At 38.8% G+C, this 17,665-nt stretch overlaps 1 protein-coding gene across 1 annotated transcript; it reads right to left on the reverse strand.

The window, feature by feature from the left end:
• Positions 1-10,938: 10,938 nt before the first annotated feature.
• LOC148193477 (uncharacterized) lies at positions 10,939-11,637 on the reverse strand. Its single transcript, XM_088099430.1, has one exon. It carries the CDS (start codon positions 11,635-11,637, stop codon positions 10,939-10,941), a length of 699 nt encoding a protein of 232 aa, XP_087955556.1.
• Between the last annotated feature and the right edge of the window lie 6,028 nt (positions 11,638-17,665).

Raw genomic sequence — 17,665 nt, forward strand, 5'->3', positions numbered from 1 at the left:
CGGATTGAAACCGGGTTTTTTGTAGTTTGTAGCTGCGGGCGGGCCATACACAATTTTCCCGTTTTTCAGCCCAATTTCTATCCTTTCGCCAATTATGATGACATCCGCGAAATTGACGGACACGTTCCCCACCATATGTTCATAAAACGGCGGCTGAAGAGTATTTACAAACATTGCCACCATCTCTCTGTCAAACAAAGGTGGCTCAACTTGCGCGGCCAATTCTCTCCACCGTTGGGCATATTCCTTGAAAGTTTCATTGTCTCTCTTCCCCATATTTTGCAACTGCAGACGGTCCGGTGCAACATGCGTGTTGTATACGTATTGTTTCACAAAAGCGTCAGCTAGATCCGCCCAACAACGAATTCTAGAGGGCTCTAAATGGGTATACCAGTTTAACGCCACCCCAGCCAAACTGTCTTGGAAAACGTGGATGAGTAGCGGGTCATCATAGGCGTACGCAGCCATCTTTCTACAATACATGGTCAGATGGCTTTTAGGGCATGTACTACCCTTGTACTTCTCAAACTCCGGCGCCTTGAACTTATGCGGTATTTTCACACCAGGGGCCAAGCTTAGTCTTGCAACATCTCCAAAGCCGTAGCTTTCCACCCCTTCAATGGCCCTCAATCTTTCCTCAAGAATCTCCAGCCTGCCTTTAGCTCCTTCAAGGTCACTGATTCTCCCATGCACTGCGGTTTGCGATGCGGCCCTAGCTGAAGATTCATGATTAGCGACCACGTACGGCATTGCAGTTACTCGTGTCCCTTCAACTGTGTTTGTTTCGTTCCCTTGTGCACTCACCATGGGAGCTGACACGGAGACGGGTCCCTGAGTGCCGATTGGCGGTACATTGACAGTTGTGGGAAAGGAGAAAGATGCATGCTCTGTTTCTAAGTATTCTCCTACGGGAGGAGTGTAACCTGGGGGTAACCCATATGGCGGGAAAGGTATCGATTGGCTGGCGGTGTTCAACAACGGGGGATAAAAATGGGCATTTCCTCCGATCTGTGCGGACGAAGACTCTGCAGTAGTCTTCAAGGATTCAAGGGCAGCCAAGATCTGGCCAACCTGGTCTTTCAACTGGCTAACTTCGGCTTTGATGGATTCTTGCGACTCCTCCCAGCTTTCCATTATCCTTGAATTGGCTCGAGTCCTGTAGGGATGTCGCGGAAAATTGGCCGTTGTTTTCCTCACTTGTACTGTTTTATTATTTGATTAACTTTAAATTAGATGAGAACGAAATAAAGAAAACATGATGCATGTTGGTAACAGGTGGAAATCACAAGATCACGATGACATTACTGATGGAAATCAATACAAGTTGATACCAGACAAACCTTCCATATCTTTCATTAAAATACTCAGTTCAATACATCGCATAAAGAAAACGAGACACAAGGATCTCAAAATACATCACGCTCGAGCTCGAGCGATAAAGGATTTCATCTCGCCTACCAACCATTTACAATGATTAAAAAAGTTTTATCTCTTCCGGCGGGCTATAAAAATGAATACTCGCTTCGGCGTCCAACACCATCTTGGGGATGTCTTCAATTGCTTCGTTTGCCAAGGCCGCCAATTGGGAGAAACTTTCCTTCCAATGTCTCACAACCACTTCTTGCTCGGCGATGTGATCCTCCATTCGCTTTACCAAAGCCTGATGCCTTTCTTCGAACTCCGTCGACCTCCACCTTTCCTCTTGCTCCTCAATGTACTCCTCCATTTGTTTTATCATGGTTCGATGCTCTTCTTCTGCTTCTGCTAGCTTCCAACGCTCCTGGCTCATATCTGACTCAAAAGACACGGCCATTTCTTTCATCTCGTGCCCCGCTTTTTCTACCTGAACCTGCGCTTCTCTTAGTCTTTTCAGGGCCTCTCGCTTATCTCTTTTGGCTTCTTCGTAGAGGTGCTTCCACTGTTTTCCCTCTTCTAACGCCGCATTCTTCTCCTTCACTCTCATGGCGAGCTCCTTGCTTGCAGCTGCAAGATCTTGTTTCAGTCGGAATGTATAATCTCTTTCGGCTTTCTGACTTCTGACAATTTCTTCATAGGCCTGTGCTTTTTCTTCTTTATCATTCCTCATATCAACGAAATCGTTGCGCGCAGCTTGTAATTCCTTTCTCAACCTAGCATTCTTCTCCCTCAGTTTTTCCATCTCTATTTTCAACCCCTTCACCTCTTCGCTCTCTAGGTCTTGGGAGGACCCTTCATCAACTGGCTGATCGCTGATTGGCTTGAAAGGCAGTTTGACTTCCTTTACCCTTTCCAGGATCCAGGTATGATAACTAACTTTGTCGTCCACCACTCCCAACCTTAAATCCTTTTCAGCTCGCATAACGTTTTCCCAAGCACTTCTAACTTTCCTCAACGTTTCGGTGAGGTGCCCATCCTCATAATAGACGAACAATGTCGTAAGGTAGTCCGGTGAAGGTGCCCCTTTCATGGGATTTCCGAATTGCCTTTGAACCAAGACAGGGTTATAATTGATGCAATATCGGGTACCTATGAGGGGTACATTGGGAAAGTTGCCACAATGATGGATGGAGGGCTTAATCCCAAGCCAAGGAAGACGCCATTTTACTTTTCCACCATTCAAGCCAGCAAAGAATTGGGCCCACTCGTTTCCTCCTTTGTCCTTGGGCCCTTGGTGTGAAGGATATCCCGATAGACACCTGACACTAACCGCCCCCTTACATACGCGCGCAGTCATCCACTCATACAGTGCCGGCAAACAACAAAGAATTTTCTTCCCCTTTCATTCATGGCAAAAACTCAAGGTCCCATAAACATCTGCGAGGACTGCTGTCACAGGGTTTTCTGATCTTGTCTTTCTTGCCACGAAGACATCTATCGCGGCATAATCCACAAAGTCCTCTACTTTGGGAAACAACATGACGCCATACACGGTAAGGGCTAACACGTCCATAAAAGTCTCCCACTCTTCCCCATCAGCTAGATGGTGCAAGTACTGTTCCAAATATCCTTGCGTCAGTCCGCGCACTTGATTCCTAGTCACCAACCTGTCTTCAAGTTCCTCGGGATGTACCTTCATTATGGCGGCGATGGTAGGGATGGAGGCGTGATGCTCCAAGTGTTGATACGGAGTGGTACCCTCTAGCGGCAATCCCAGGATGTGCTCAAACTCCTCTATAGTTGGCGCCAGCTGAAAATCTTGAAAGGTGAAGCATCTTAGCGGAGAGTCGTAATACTGTGCCAGGGCTGTGATAGCAGGCAACTGTACTTCTACCTCCATTAAATCCAACAGATTCCCATACTTCTTCTTGAAGTTTTCCCTCTTTATGGTCTTTAACCTTTTGCCTAAGTCTATCAACCCTGTCAAGTTCCCACTATGAGTCCTCAGGCGAGATTTTTTTCTTAACACGGCAGAGTCGGTCTGTTGTGTAGCACCAGATCTTGCATCAACTTCCATCTTGTACGAGATCAAGCGAATGCCTGTGATTTCCCCCTAAAACCAGCATGTTACCAAATGACGAATGAACATGATGCATGAAAATATAGTGAAGTAAAACAACATGACTAACAAAATGTATGCATGGTATGAGAATGCAAAGTCATTATTTTCAAAAAAAGAACAAACAGAGTGAGGGTTACAGGAATGCACATTTCTCCCTTTGTGCCCTAATAAAGGTTCAGCGCTTCAGATTGAAAGTCAAGTACATGCAACCTCACAAGGATGGCTCTCTGAACCTAAAGGTCGATGGTCACTAGAGCTATGGCCCTTTTCATTGCTTCTCCACAACAGTCAGAGTAATCAACTAGATGTAGAGACACAAATGAAGAGAACAGACTCTAGCTGGAGTTCTCACGATAGCCAGACAGGAAGTACATCCCAGAATGACACCGCTACACAACTCCTCTAATTCTAAGTTACGCTCAGACCCGGGTATAGGGCCTCACTCATGATATGCACAAAGTGTGTGTGTGAAGGGAGAATGCAATGCATACCCAAACCCTCACCTGCAAAACGACCAGAAAAATTCCCAGGCAGATATAAACATGTTTTCTACCCTAGGGTTCAACATACAACAATTTTTTCACAGAACAAGCAAAACAACTCACATGCAATTATTATAAATATCAAACATAGATAAAGAAATGGGAAAGGAAAACATAAAGAAAAACCACATCAAATTCGCATATCTAATTAAATGGCCTGACTCTCTTCATGTCCCCAGTGGAGTCGCCATCTGTCGCAACCGGAATCGCGACGGGACGACGATCCAAAAAAAGAACGGTTTTTGAAAAAGAGATTTGGAGTCGCCACCATAGTTTATTCTGGAAAAACTACGGAAAAACCATAAAATGATAAGACACGGTCCGCGAAAACCTGATTCTGGGTTCGGGAGTCGGTTACGTGTAGGGAAGGTATTAGCACCCTACAACGCCTGCCCTAAGGCAGTACCTTTAACTAAATACGCGAATATGATGTGGTTTTCAAAATGTTTAACTATCCCCTAAAATACAACTCTAAAGAAGCAAAATATATTTTTTTAGTTTTTTGGGCCCGACAAGGATTGACCTTGCTCCTACGTATTCTCATTCAGAATGAGAAATCAGGGTTACGTAGTTCTTTTGGAAACTGCGTGAGAAATTTGTTTGGAAATTTGTTTGAAAATTTGTTTTAAAATGATTTTGGATAATAGGGAAGTGAACCTGACAAGGGCTAACCTTGCTCCTACGGATCTCCATTTTTGATGAAGAATCAAGGAACACGTAGTTCTGGCAAGAAATTGTCTGTTGCTTTGAAATTGTTGATGTTTTTAGTTTTTGAAAATTTTATATTTTTTGATATTTTTATAAAATAAACGGAAAAGGTATTTAGCACAAGGACGATGCGTGCGATCACACGTGTGCTCAACCTTTAAAATATTTTTGTAATTTTATTTAAGAAAGAAGAAAAGGTTTTAGCACAAGGACGACGCGAGCGGTCACACGTGTGCTTAACCTTTAAAACGTATTTTTTGTAATTTTATAAGGAAGAAGAAAAGGTTATTAGCACAAGGACGACGCGAGCGGTCACACGTGTGCTTAACCTTTAAAACGTATTTTTTGTAATTTTATAAGGAAGAAGAAAAGGTTATTAGCACAAGGACGACGCGAGCGGTCACACGTGTGCTTAAACCTTTAAACGTATTTTTTGTAATTTTTATAAGAAAGAAGAAAAGGTTTTTAGCACAAGGACGACGCGAGCGGTCACACGTGTGCCTTAACCTTTAGACGTATTTTTGTAATTTTTTAGAAGAGAAGAAGAAAAGGTTCTAACACAAGGACGATGCGTGCGATCACACATGTGCCTAAACCTTTAAAACATTTATTATTTTTTATCATTTCTCATAAAAAGGCATTTTAAAAGTAGATAAATATTTAAAATGGGAACAAAAGAGAGAGAAGAAGAAGAAAAAAAGAAAAGAAAAATAATAATAATAATAATAAATAAAAATAGAAATGAAAATAACATAAAATGATAAATAAATAAATAATGAAAATAAAGTACCCAGTAAAGGGATAAAACAAAATAGAAGTAAAATAATAAGTAAATAATACATATAAAAAAGGGTGTGGAAGTGCTAAAAAAAAAAAGGGTGCTTAGAAAAAAACGAACTGGGCCAAAGCCCAGGCAGGGAGGGGTGCGAAATAAGAACAAGGGGATGCGGGGAAGCAATTCATTTTTTTTTACTCTTTTAGTAACAGAATGGGCCTGAGCCCAGACCAAGGGAATGGGTGGAGGGCGCGTGAGTGAGAAACGGGGGTGCGCGAAGGAAAGAAATGTTTTTTAATTATATACATGTGAATATTTTTAAACTGGAGCAGGCCCAGGGCCCATTTCACTTCTCAGGTTTGGAAAACCCTAGGGGTTCTTACGTCCCAACTCATTTCAGACATGCATCAGAGATTCAAGCTTCTCCCATGGACGAGAAATCCTAGAGGCACTCATCACGTGACGGATCCCCGCTCAGCCCAAGGCGTCCCCGGCGACCAGGCGCCACCGGGGCCGCCGCCAACTCCTTCCTCCCTCTTCTTCGCGTGAGGGAAGTTCTCTCCCTTCCTCCGTCCAGCATCGCCTGAGCGAGCCCAGACCTCTCGAACCAAGACACCACCGGCGTCGCACGTCACGGCCAAGGTTGCCGCCGAACCTCGCCCCCACTGAAACTGGCCGCCGCCGCCTCCAGATCAGGCTTCTCTCTTCCTCTTCTCCTCGCGCACAAGAGAGATGGTTCTCTCCTTCGTGGATCGCCCCTTGGGCGAGCTCGACCACCGCGCCGGCCAAGGCTCCGCTAGCGTCACCGGTCGTCTCCGGAGATGCCTCCGGTCACCACGTCAACATCCTCCTTCCCTTCTCGCTTGCAAACAGAGGAAGCCCTTTCCTTCTTCTTCTCGCAGCTGCCATCGCCAACAACCCTTGCAAACCACACTTAGGTTCTCTTCTTCATCTTCTCACTATAATGGGTCCGGTTGTGATGAAGGAAAGAGTTTCTTGTCTCTTGCAGATGAATGGTGGCTGTAGCAACGGGGATGGATAACGGTGGGAGATTGGGTGAAGGGATAGGTTTCTGGGACGTGCGTGACGGAGAGATTGGTTTCGGAGGGTGGGACTTTGTTGTGTGAATTGTGCTGTGTTGTCTTTGCAGGAAACTGGCTTTTGCGAATTTGTGGTTAAAGGGTACTGTGCCGGTATCAGAAGGAAAAGTGGAAGATCAAGTACATAGGGACAGTGGCCAATCTCGCCCTGAATGCAATGGATATAGCAGGGGATAGAGAGAGTTGTTCCAAAAGACAAGCTCTGAACCTAATGGCATGGGATTCATTATTTGGTCTGTTCACTGTGTTTACTATAGGTGAAATATGATCTTGAGACGGAAGGCAGCTGTGGCAGACATGCGCATGGTTTACAAGAAAGAAAAACTACTTCTCTTTTCTATTTTCTTATGAGGATTTATATGAAGACATCTCTGCTGCTTCTGTTATCTTTTTTATTACATGTTTTCTGGATGTTTAAAGGGTATTGAAGCTTTGATGTTAGGGAGTGTATGCCAATCTTCTATCGTTAGTTAAATAGATGAAAGCACTGAAACTGCATTTTGGGTGCAGTTTTGGTTAATAGAGGAAGGGAAGCAAACGCAAATATATACATTGATCCAGCATCAATCATTCATCACTCAGCACGCATGAGGAAAGTGTATCTAAGGAAAGCATATATACGTGAAGCATGACCAAAGAGCTTAGGTACATGAAGACTTACCTTCGCAGCTTCAAGATGTCTTTCGGGTTCTAATTTCCTTTCCCCTCCTCAATGCCGGAAAGTAAAGTTGACTGGGCAGCTAGGTTCACAGTCGGTTCTCCTCTTTTCTCTCTGTCTCAGATCCCTTGCCCTCTCCTCTGATGATGATCATCCCTCTCTAATGTGATTCTCCCCTCCTTTTGAAAACCCAAAGCCCCCTCCTCTCTGCTGTACCCCTTGGGATCTCCTCTGGTGCCAGATTTCCTTCGTCTCTTTTTTTCATGTTTTCATGTTTCATTTTGCAGTTGGCTTGATGCCCGTTCAAAACTTTTTCCTCTTCCATGTATGTCCGCTGTTGCCGCTTAAGAATTTCAGCAAGAAAAACAAGTAACTTTTCCACGCTGCCACCACGCTAACACTTTCTAAGCATTCACTGCAATTGGCTTCAGAGGAGGGAAAGAGTTGACCTTGGGATTTTACTTTTCTGCTTGCTTTTTTCTTTCACTTCTTTTTTTTAATATTGCAGTGCAAATTTTTTTCATAAAAAAAATAACCTTTCTTGAATTTTTTTTTTAAAAAATAAAAATAAAAATAAAAATAAAAATAAAAACGAAATTAAAAGGAAAACAACAAAAATAGTAATAATAAAATAAAAAATAAATAAATAAAAATAAAAATAAAAGTAAAATACATAAAAATAAACCCTAAAAAAACGGAAATAAAAAATAAAAGCAAAATGGAATAACAACATAAAAAAAAAAAAAGAAAAAAGAGGAAAAAAAAAAACAAAATAAAATAAAACCAAATGAAATAAAAATAAAATAAAGCAAAAATAAAATATAAATAGGAGAGAAAATGAATAGAAACGAAAAAAAAGTAAAAAAAAAACAAAGGATAATGGAAAAGAGAAACGAAACAAAACCATCATTTTTCCGTATCAAATTTATCTTTGCACATTTATTTTATTTTATTATCTCTTCTCGACTCTAGATATTTTTTTAACTATCCGGACGAAATTGGGTATTAACACCACAAATATAGAATCATACCCCCTTTGAGTTCTTGGCAATCCTAAGACAAAGTCCATGCTTATGTCCTCCCAAGGGGTATTAGCTATAGGAAGAGGTGTATAGAGTCCATGAGGCATAATTTTGGACTTAGCTTGCAAACAAGCTATACATTTAGAACAATGCCTTTGAACATCTATTCTCATGTGTGGCCAATAAAATTTACTTTTCAAAATGTTTAGAGTTTTATCAACTCCATGATGGCCCATGAGTCCTCCTCCATGACTCTCTTTGATAAGAAGTTTTCTAATGGATCCTTGGGGTATACAAAGTTTTCCTTTATTAAAAAGATACCCCTCAGAAAGATAGAATCCATCAAAAGGCTTCTTAAGACATGATGAATAAGTGGATGCAAATGTTTCATCATTTTCATATAACTCTTTTATGTCATCAAATCCTAATATTTGAGATCCTAGGGTTACTAATAATGCATGTCTTCTAGATAAAGCATCCGCAACAACATTAGTACTCCCCTTTTTGTGTTTGATGACATAGGGAAATTGCTCAAGATATTCCACCCACTTTGCATGTCTTTTGTTTAGCTTTGCTTGCCCTTTAATGTACTTGAGAGATTCATGATCAGTGTGTATGATGAATTCTCTAGTTACCAAGTAATGCTCCCAAGTTTTCAAAGCTCTAATGAGGGCATACAACTCTTTGTCATAGGTAGGATAATTTAAGGTAGGCCCCCTAAGTTTTTCACTAAAGTAAGCTACGGGATGTCCTCCTTGTATTAAAACAGCTCCTATTCCTACCCCAGATGCATCACATTCTAGTTCAAAGGCTTTGGAAAAATCAGGCAAAACTAGAATAGGTGCATGTGTTAACTTGTGTTTCAAAGTCTCAAAAGACAACTCTTGCTTATCACCCCAAATAAAAGGCATATCTTTCTTGACTAGCTCATTTAAAGGAGCAGCTATGGTGGAGAAATCTTTCACAAATCTCCTATAAAAACTTGCTAGCCCGTGAAAACTTCTCACCTCTCCTACATTTTTAGGGGTTGGCCATTCTTGTATAGCCTTGATCTTCTCTGGATCAACATGTACACCTTCTTTTCCCACTTTGAATCCAAGGAAAATCACACTTTCTTGACAAAAAGTACATTTGTCAAAGTTGGCAAAGAGATGATGTTCTCTAAGAAGAAGCAAGACTTTTCTGACATGGTTAAGATGTTCTTGAAGGCCTTGACTATAGATTAAGATATCATCAAAGTAGACCACTACAAATCTACCTATGCATTCCCTAAGCACATGATTCATTAATCTCATGAATGTACTTGGAGCATTGGTCAAGCCAAAGGGCATGACTAACCATTCATACAAACCAAACTTGGTCTTGAAAGCAGTTTTCCATTCATCTCCTTCATGAATTCTTATTTGATGGTATCCACTTTTAAGATCAATTTTGGTGAAGAGATTTGCTCCATGTAATTCATCCAACATGTCATCTAGCCTAGGAATGGGATGCCTATACTTGACAGTTATGTTGTTGATGGCCCTACAATCTGTACACATTCTCCAAGACCCATCCTTTTTAGGGACCAACAACACAGGCACAGCACAGGGACTTAAACTCTTTTGGATCCACCCTTTGTTCAACAAGTCATTAACTTGTTTCTCTATTTCTTTTGTTTCCATAGGGTTGGTTCTATAGGCTGGCCTATTGGGTAGGCTTGCCCCAGGCACCAAATCTATTTGATGTTCTATTCCCCTCAAAGGTGGTAATCCACTTGGTACCTCTTTGGGAAATATATCATCAAATTCCTTTAAAAGTTTTTGCAACCCCTTTGGTAGAGAACCAAGTTCATGAGTGATTGAAACAAATGCCTCTTTGCAATAAAGAAGGAAATGAGGTTGTCCAAGAAAAAGATTTTTGGAAATATTCAAGGTTTGAGGTTGGACAACTTCATGGGCTGAGGCATGGGTTACCAAATTCTTTTTTTCTTTCTTATTTTCTTTTTTCTTTTCTCCATCCAACTTCTTTTTAAGAATTATTTGGTCCTCTCTTACTTGTGAAGGTGTAAGAGGACACAAAATAATTTTCTTTCCCTTGTGTTGAATGGTGATTTTGTTGGTGACTCCATCATGTAAGGCTTGTTTATCATATTGCCAAGGTCTTCCAAGTAATATGTGCCCAGCTTCCATTGGTACTATATCACAAACAATTTGATCTTCATATTTGTCAATGGAAATAGGTACACTTACTTGTTCTTTAACTACTATTCCATCATCCTCTTTGATCCATTGAAGTTTGTAAGGTTTAGGATGAGGAGTAGTGGTTAAACCAAGCTTCTCTACCATTCTAGAACTACAACAGTTGCAACAAGAGCCACTATCCACTATCATTGAACATGTCTTTTCTAAAACTTTGCATCTTGTGTGGAATAGGTTCTCTCTTTGTGATTGTTCTAATTCTACATGTTTACTTTCTAGGAGTCTCCTTACCATAAGTAAGTCACCATCACAAGGTAAAGCTTCTTCTTCTTCAGAAGTGGATGTTTCAGACTCACTATATGAAGAACCCTCACTTTCACTCTCATGTTCAAGGATGTAAGTTGACCTTCTATTGCGACACTCAGATGCATAGTGCCCTTTTTCCCCACATCTAAAGCACTTAGTCTCCTTACTCTTATGATCTTTTGAAGGTTCTTTGACTTTTTCTTTTCCTCTCTCTCTCTCTGTCTTCATATCTTGGCTTGGTTTGACTACCCTCCCTCTTATACTCTTTCTTATGGTAAGAACTATGAGGGTAATCTTTCTTGGTGGAGCTTTTCCTCTTTAGTTGTTGCTCAACCCTCACACAAAGTTGGACTAACTCATTGAGATCATTGTAGGGTATAAGTTCAACCCTATCTCTTATGTCATAGTTGAGTCCACTTTGAAACCTAGCAATTGTTATCCTAGGTTCTTCTCTTATCCCAGCTCTCAACATGAGTAACTCCATTTTTTGTCTATATTCCTCAACACTCATGTTCCTTTGTTGGAGTTTATGGAGTTTATCCATTATCTCTCTATCATAGTAGGCTGGTACATGCCTCCTCCTCAAGGCAGCTCTCATTTCATTCCAATACCTAATGGGAGGTAAGTGTCTTAGCCTATGGTCCTTGACTAAGGCTGTCCACCAAATTAAGGCATAACCTTGAAAGCTTAGAGAAGCCATGGTGACTCTCCTTTCATCATCTATTTGGTGGCACTCAAACAATTGTTCAACTTTCATTTCCCACTCTAGATATTCTTCCACATCATCCTTTCCATGAAAAGAAGGTAGATCAATTTTAGGCTCTCTTGGGTAATGTTCTCTAACTCTATGTTGTCTTCTAGGAGGCATTTGGTAGTGGTCATCATTGTGATGACTACTATTTTGCTCAATTTCACTTGGAGAAGATGATGATTCTTCTCTTCTCCTATGGGAAGACCTCTCTTTCTTTTTATCTTGATTAATCAAAAGTTGACTAATCATATCTTTGAGCTCACTAATCTCTTTATCCCTTTGTTCAAATCTTTGCTCAAATTCTTCCCTTAAAGATATTTCACTATTGGGTTTCAAACTTCCTTGCACACTTGATTGACTCATTCTTGTCAAAGGAAAAGGTTTTCACAAAGTTTTCAAAATATTTGACAAGTAATAAGTGAAAAGATTTTCACAAGCTTTCTTTGTTTTTTTGGTGAAAAATTTCTAAAGAGATTCTAGAAGCAAAAGATGTTTCTAAGTAGCTCCCAGGAAGAAGAGGTGAGTCACAAATGGACAAGCTTAGAAACCAAGTTCTTCCTTAGCCAGAGTTTCCTTAGAATGTTCTTTTACTTTAGTTTCTAAGTAGAAATTCTTCAAATTCTTTTTAAATGTTATGAACCTACAAACCAAAGAAAGGTTTACTATATGCTATGCTATCCTAAATACCACGGAGACCTAAAAACAAAAGGATTACTCAAGACATTTAAGGAAAGCAATAAAGATGCAAGAATGTAAATGCTAGACGGCCCTAAGTGAAAGTGCAAGTGACACTTGGAGCCCCTTGACACACTTCCACACTAAGAAAACGAAATTGGACTATTACAATGTTCAATTGTGAACTTGGAATTGCTTCAAGAGCATTTTTCCAAGTCACTTGGCTCAAAAACAGCAAAGAAAAAAAATATACAATTTCTAACAGCAAATTCCGTGATATTTGATGTAAATAAACTTGAAATGAGGCCTAGAAGTAATGTGAGCTTTGTCTTCTTGCTGCTGCAGAAAGCCACTCAAAATGAAGGTGTGAGTTGCTCTTTTTCCAGGGTTGAAATGCTGCTGTAACAGAAGTTTCCAGCTGCTGGACAGTGGTGTTTGGGCTGCTGTTGAGTCTTCCTTCTTGCTCCACTTTCAATGCTCAAACCACTTCCTAGGAAGCTACCAAAGTAGGAGAAGGATTCTGGTGCTGGATGCCCCAAACAGCTTGCACATACACTCCAAAACTCAGCAAAATCACACCAAACAGATTAAAAATCTGCACCAAATTTCTGCACACTGCACTAGTATAGGCTGCTGTATTGAACACTTTAGATGCCAAAAAAATAGACACAAACAATTGGACAACACACAAATGAAAGTAGGTACACAAAATGAACTTATCAAAGGCACTAGAATGGATGAAGAAAGCAAGAAAAACACAAGCACAGCTCAGAAATTATTCCAAATGCAAACTGTTTGATAAATTTCAGAAGTGTTTGATAAAATGCCCCAATGAATTTCAGATTTTGTTTTTGATTTTTTTTCAGGGCCTGTAATCTGGATTGGTTGGTTCTAACAGCTTTTTAACACTTGATACTTCTTCTTTTGATCATGTATTTTCATTTTTAAACATTGAACCAGCTTTTTCACAATCCAACAATGAATTTTACACTAAAATTACCAAACAGTGGCTGGAAAACAGAAACTGCACTAGAAAAATGAACTAAAATGGTGGTTTTGGAACCCAAAATGAGTAGCAGTGTTTCAGCAGCTTGGATGAATGTTCAAACAACTTTTATTCATGATATTAAACATGTTTAAACTCTTAAACAGCTGAATTAATGCTTACTACTCAAATTCACTGGTCCACTTCCAATTTTAACTCAAAATTGATGGTTTAAGTATCCAATCTGCATATAACTTCAATTTTGACCAAATGAACAGTATTAGCAACTTCTAATCATCCATTTAGACTTGTTCAAACTGTCCAAACACACAGAAATAGCAGGATTCGAAAATCACCCTTGCTATGGCCAAATTATGCAGCAAAAACCATCAATGAACCAACCAAATTTAGCTTTTCATGGAATCAAAAACTGGACAGCAAAGGAAATGACTCTAAGAAGTGTAAAAACATAGATCTAAGCTAGATTTAATGTGCTTAGCATGACCAAACTCAGATTATACAATTCAAGGAAACTTAGCACGGTGAAAAGCTTGGATTAAAAGAGTAACAGTAATTTGAAACCAGATTTCAAGCAACTCAACCACTCATTTTTCAATTCTGTGATTATTAGAAGTTGCTATCACTTCAAACACATGTAAAAACAGTAAACAAACTTGTACAAAGCTTGAAAATAAAGAAATCTGGACTGCATCAGCTGATATCAAATTAATCCAGAAATGATGTTTTATGCAGATTTTTCTACTGGAATCAATATTTGCAATGCTAATTGGCTCAAATGATCAAAGCTGGACATGTTGCCATTGCTTTATATGATCAACATAGAGCTAGCAATTGCTCAGGACACACTTAAAACGAAAATGAAAGCTAGAACAGAATCAAATACTTGATGACAGAGTTGAAAAACTGCACAACAGGACATGACCATGACATTACTGGAAAATGAAAAAAATAAAGGTAGAAATGACTCAAACAAATAAAATTCACCGTTTAAAATGAAAGATGGACATAAGGCACTGTAAGAACACAGAATTAAAGGCTGGAACAGGATTACAGAAGCAAAATTAAAACTGAAACAGAAATAGAAAACAGAAACAGAAAACAGAAACAGAAAACAAAAACAGAGATGGAATTCAGCAGAATTAAATTGCAGAATGAGAAGAAATGCTTAGCTCCTTGGTGCGTGGAGAACCTAAGCTCTGGATACCACTTGATGGAAGCTTATCCATGCTTGAATGACCTGGCCTTGCAGACAAAACAGATGCAGCGGATGAAAAACAGTATTGGTGCAGTGAGTGAAATACAGCAGAGTGGATGCAGTAGCAATTGGGTGAGATTTTGGTGTATTTGAGTGGAATAAGTATGTGTGGGAACCTCACAGCTCAGAAGGCCTTCCTACAATGGAAGGAAGCTAGAGGAAAGGGAAGAGAAAGTAGAGAGAATTAGTGACTCAAGAGCAATAGGGCTGGCAATGAATTTCAGCAGCAATTTACTAAGCTCAAAAGTAACCCAAAACAAAGAAAAGGCCCTCTTATTTATAGGTGAAGAGGAGCCTAAATTCTGTTTGTAATTCCCTCCTAAAATTCAAATTATTCAGATTTTGATCAAGCAAAATCCATGCCTCATTCCAGCTCATCCAGCAAGGTGTGTGCTTCCTTCCAAATCAGCCAACATTCACGTGGAAAATGCTGGTGCATGCCGTAAGCACCTCCTTTGCTTTTTGGATCCTTTTCTTGGTTCTTTCTTGGATGGCTCAATCATATTCTCCAAGATTTATTAATTCCTGCAAAACAAAATATAAGTGCTTTAGTTAAGAGAAGAAGGATTTTTATAAGTAACCTTCCATAGAAGTAAAATGTTAGATGATCCTTCTTCTTCTTGAATCTTCCTAGCCATTGCTCTAGTAAGAGGTCCAATGTGATTTCTTGATGGTTTTCCATCACAAACACTCACTTTTGCACCCCTTGGAGGAAGATCTTGGATGCTCAGGCTACCTACTCATCTTTCTAGGATTCTATCTTCCATTCTTTCATTATTGTTCATCTAGCTTCACCATGAATATGGTGAACTAAACTTTGTATTGTTGTTGGGGAATCAATGTAATCTTGTGAAGCTCTCATATATGGAATTTGTGTTTAAACATCTTATTTGAGATACATGCTTTCTTTCATCATTAGTTAGGGTTTTTCCTCTTTGCTCAAAGCATGCATTGTTTAACTCATTCGATGCCATGATTATTGATTTTGTCGATATGAGAGCGTACGAGGAAATCTAGATTCGGGGAAATTCTCCCAATAGCATGTTGCCTAGACATAGGAATATGAGGGTTGGTTGCCTTTAAGCTTCTGTACTTCAGAATTAATTATTAGGGATGCTAGGAATTGTATGAATTCGTAATTAAGGATAGGCTTTCTTGCAAGGTTATTTAGAGAGTGGCATTAACATTGATGAAAAGAATGATGAATTCCTAAAAGTATATGAGAGTGAATAAGATGAAATTGATTACCCCAATAATGTATTCATCCATCTAATTCGTTCAAGTGTTTGTGTTCCTCTTTTCCATTGATCAAAACTCATGCATACATGTTTACTTATTGTCTTTTGTATTTGAAACCTCAAGAATTTATTCGCAAGTCCTAAATAATCAACAAATCATATAACTAACTAGGCCGTGAGTCCTTTGGGAGAACGATACTTGGTCTTACCGAGTTTATTACTTGATACGATTCGGTTAGACTTGCCGAGGGTTAAACAAATTTTTGGCGCCGTTTTTCGGTGTTCATAAATTTGTCATCAAGTTTTTGGCGCCGTTGCCGGGACTCGTGGTTTAACTAGTTTATTTTTGTGATTATTGATTATCTTTGACTTGTTTTTGAATTTTGAAATTTGAATTTTTGTTTTTATTTTCTGTTTTTATTTTTCGGTTTTTATTTTATTTTATTTTATTTTCTGTTTTTATTTTTTTTCGGTGTTCATAAATTTGTCATCACCTAACCAAATTCATGTTAACTTTTTTCTCTGGTTTTCCATTCATTCCTTCACTAAACGAAAACTTTTCTTTGTTAACGATGAAGGCATGGTGGAAAACCAGAGGAAAATGTTAGCACTTATGAATTTCAAGTAGTACCCTTTGAAAACCTACCCTACATATCTTCCGCAACCAAATTCATGTTAACTTTTTCCGTTGGTTCTCCATCAATTGCTCCACTAAACGAAGACATTTCTTTGTTAACGATGAAGGAATCGTGGAAAACAAGAGGAAAATGTTAACATTTATGAGTTTCAAGTAGTACCCTTTGAAAACCTACATTACAACATATACTTTATCCCTATAAACTTCTAAAACATTACTATATATTGCCATTGTAGATCCCATTTCTCGTCATTTAAAGTCTCCAAAATCATCTATGTTCCTATCTAAGCTCCCGTATAACATACATTATACGATCTTCGCAAATTTATACACACAAATATACAAACACAAACAAATAGGGTGAGCTAATTCTTACAACCTATACAGAAATAGTATCTCACATACAACATCCAACAAAGCTTAATAATTAAGTTCAACGTATAATATATAATCTTTAATTAGTTGAGCATGCTTTAATACCACCTTAACAATGTCTTTAATCATTTTTCCACAATATAATCAAATTGAAAGATCATATTTTAAAATCAGTCTAAGAGAAGGCATGCCACTTAGATATCTGAATCAAGAGAGAAAGATAAACGTATAAAAAAACATATTGTCAACTCTAACCTTTGCTCAATATTTTAAGTACAACTTTTTCCACAAACCTCCAAATGGAATGATTCTTTTTTATTAGAAAATAGACTCAATTTCAATGACTACTAATTAGTAATTTTTGAACAACGGGACTAACTTCAGTAAAATTATTAAAATGGACGTTTTAATCACGCTCATGTATTTTAAGTTTTAACCTTTGCTGACTATTTTGTGCATAACTCTCTCTACCAAACTCTAAATGAGATGATTCTTGTTTTATTGGTATATAGACTCAAAGAGCTTTCTAAGGACTACTAATTCATAATTTTTAGTCCTTTATGCTAGTCGAAGATAATTTCTCAAGATCAACGTTTTATCTATATCTCCTAGATGGTTACTCTCATTCTCTCTAAGTTTTATGTTGTGCATGGATTAAAGGGTAAAAGATTTAGACTGCAGCAAAGGAAATTGTTAAAAACGAGATACAAAGTCTAATTCAATAGTTAAAAAAAAATAAAAAGCTATAGCAACCATATATTAAAATAAAGAATTTGCTTGTTGATGTAAACACTAGTGTCCATTCACCTCTGAAAAGAGATAACTATAAAGAAGACTAGGGATGCCCATGACTATGGTAGTGTAGGGTTATCTTATTTTATTTAGAAGACCATCCCTCTTGTTAGCGTAAATAAAAAAGAATAATAATAAAGAAAATGAAAACTCTGTTTTTCCATTTG

This window comes from Vigna umbellata, chromosome 9 (assembly GCF_029865625.1).
Source record: "Vigna umbellata cultivar VRB3 chromosome 9, Vumbellata_1.0, whole genome shotgun sequence".
Lineage (NCBI taxonomy): Eukaryota > Viridiplantae > Streptophyta > Magnoliopsida > Fabales > Fabaceae > Vigna > Vigna umbellata.

Bases quoted from the DNA above. Each gene is read 5' to 3' on its own strand.
- LOC148193477 (XM_088099430.1), bottom strand. From the start codon at position 11,637: ATGCCTCCTAGAAGACAACATAGAGTTAGAGAACATTACCCAAGAGAG.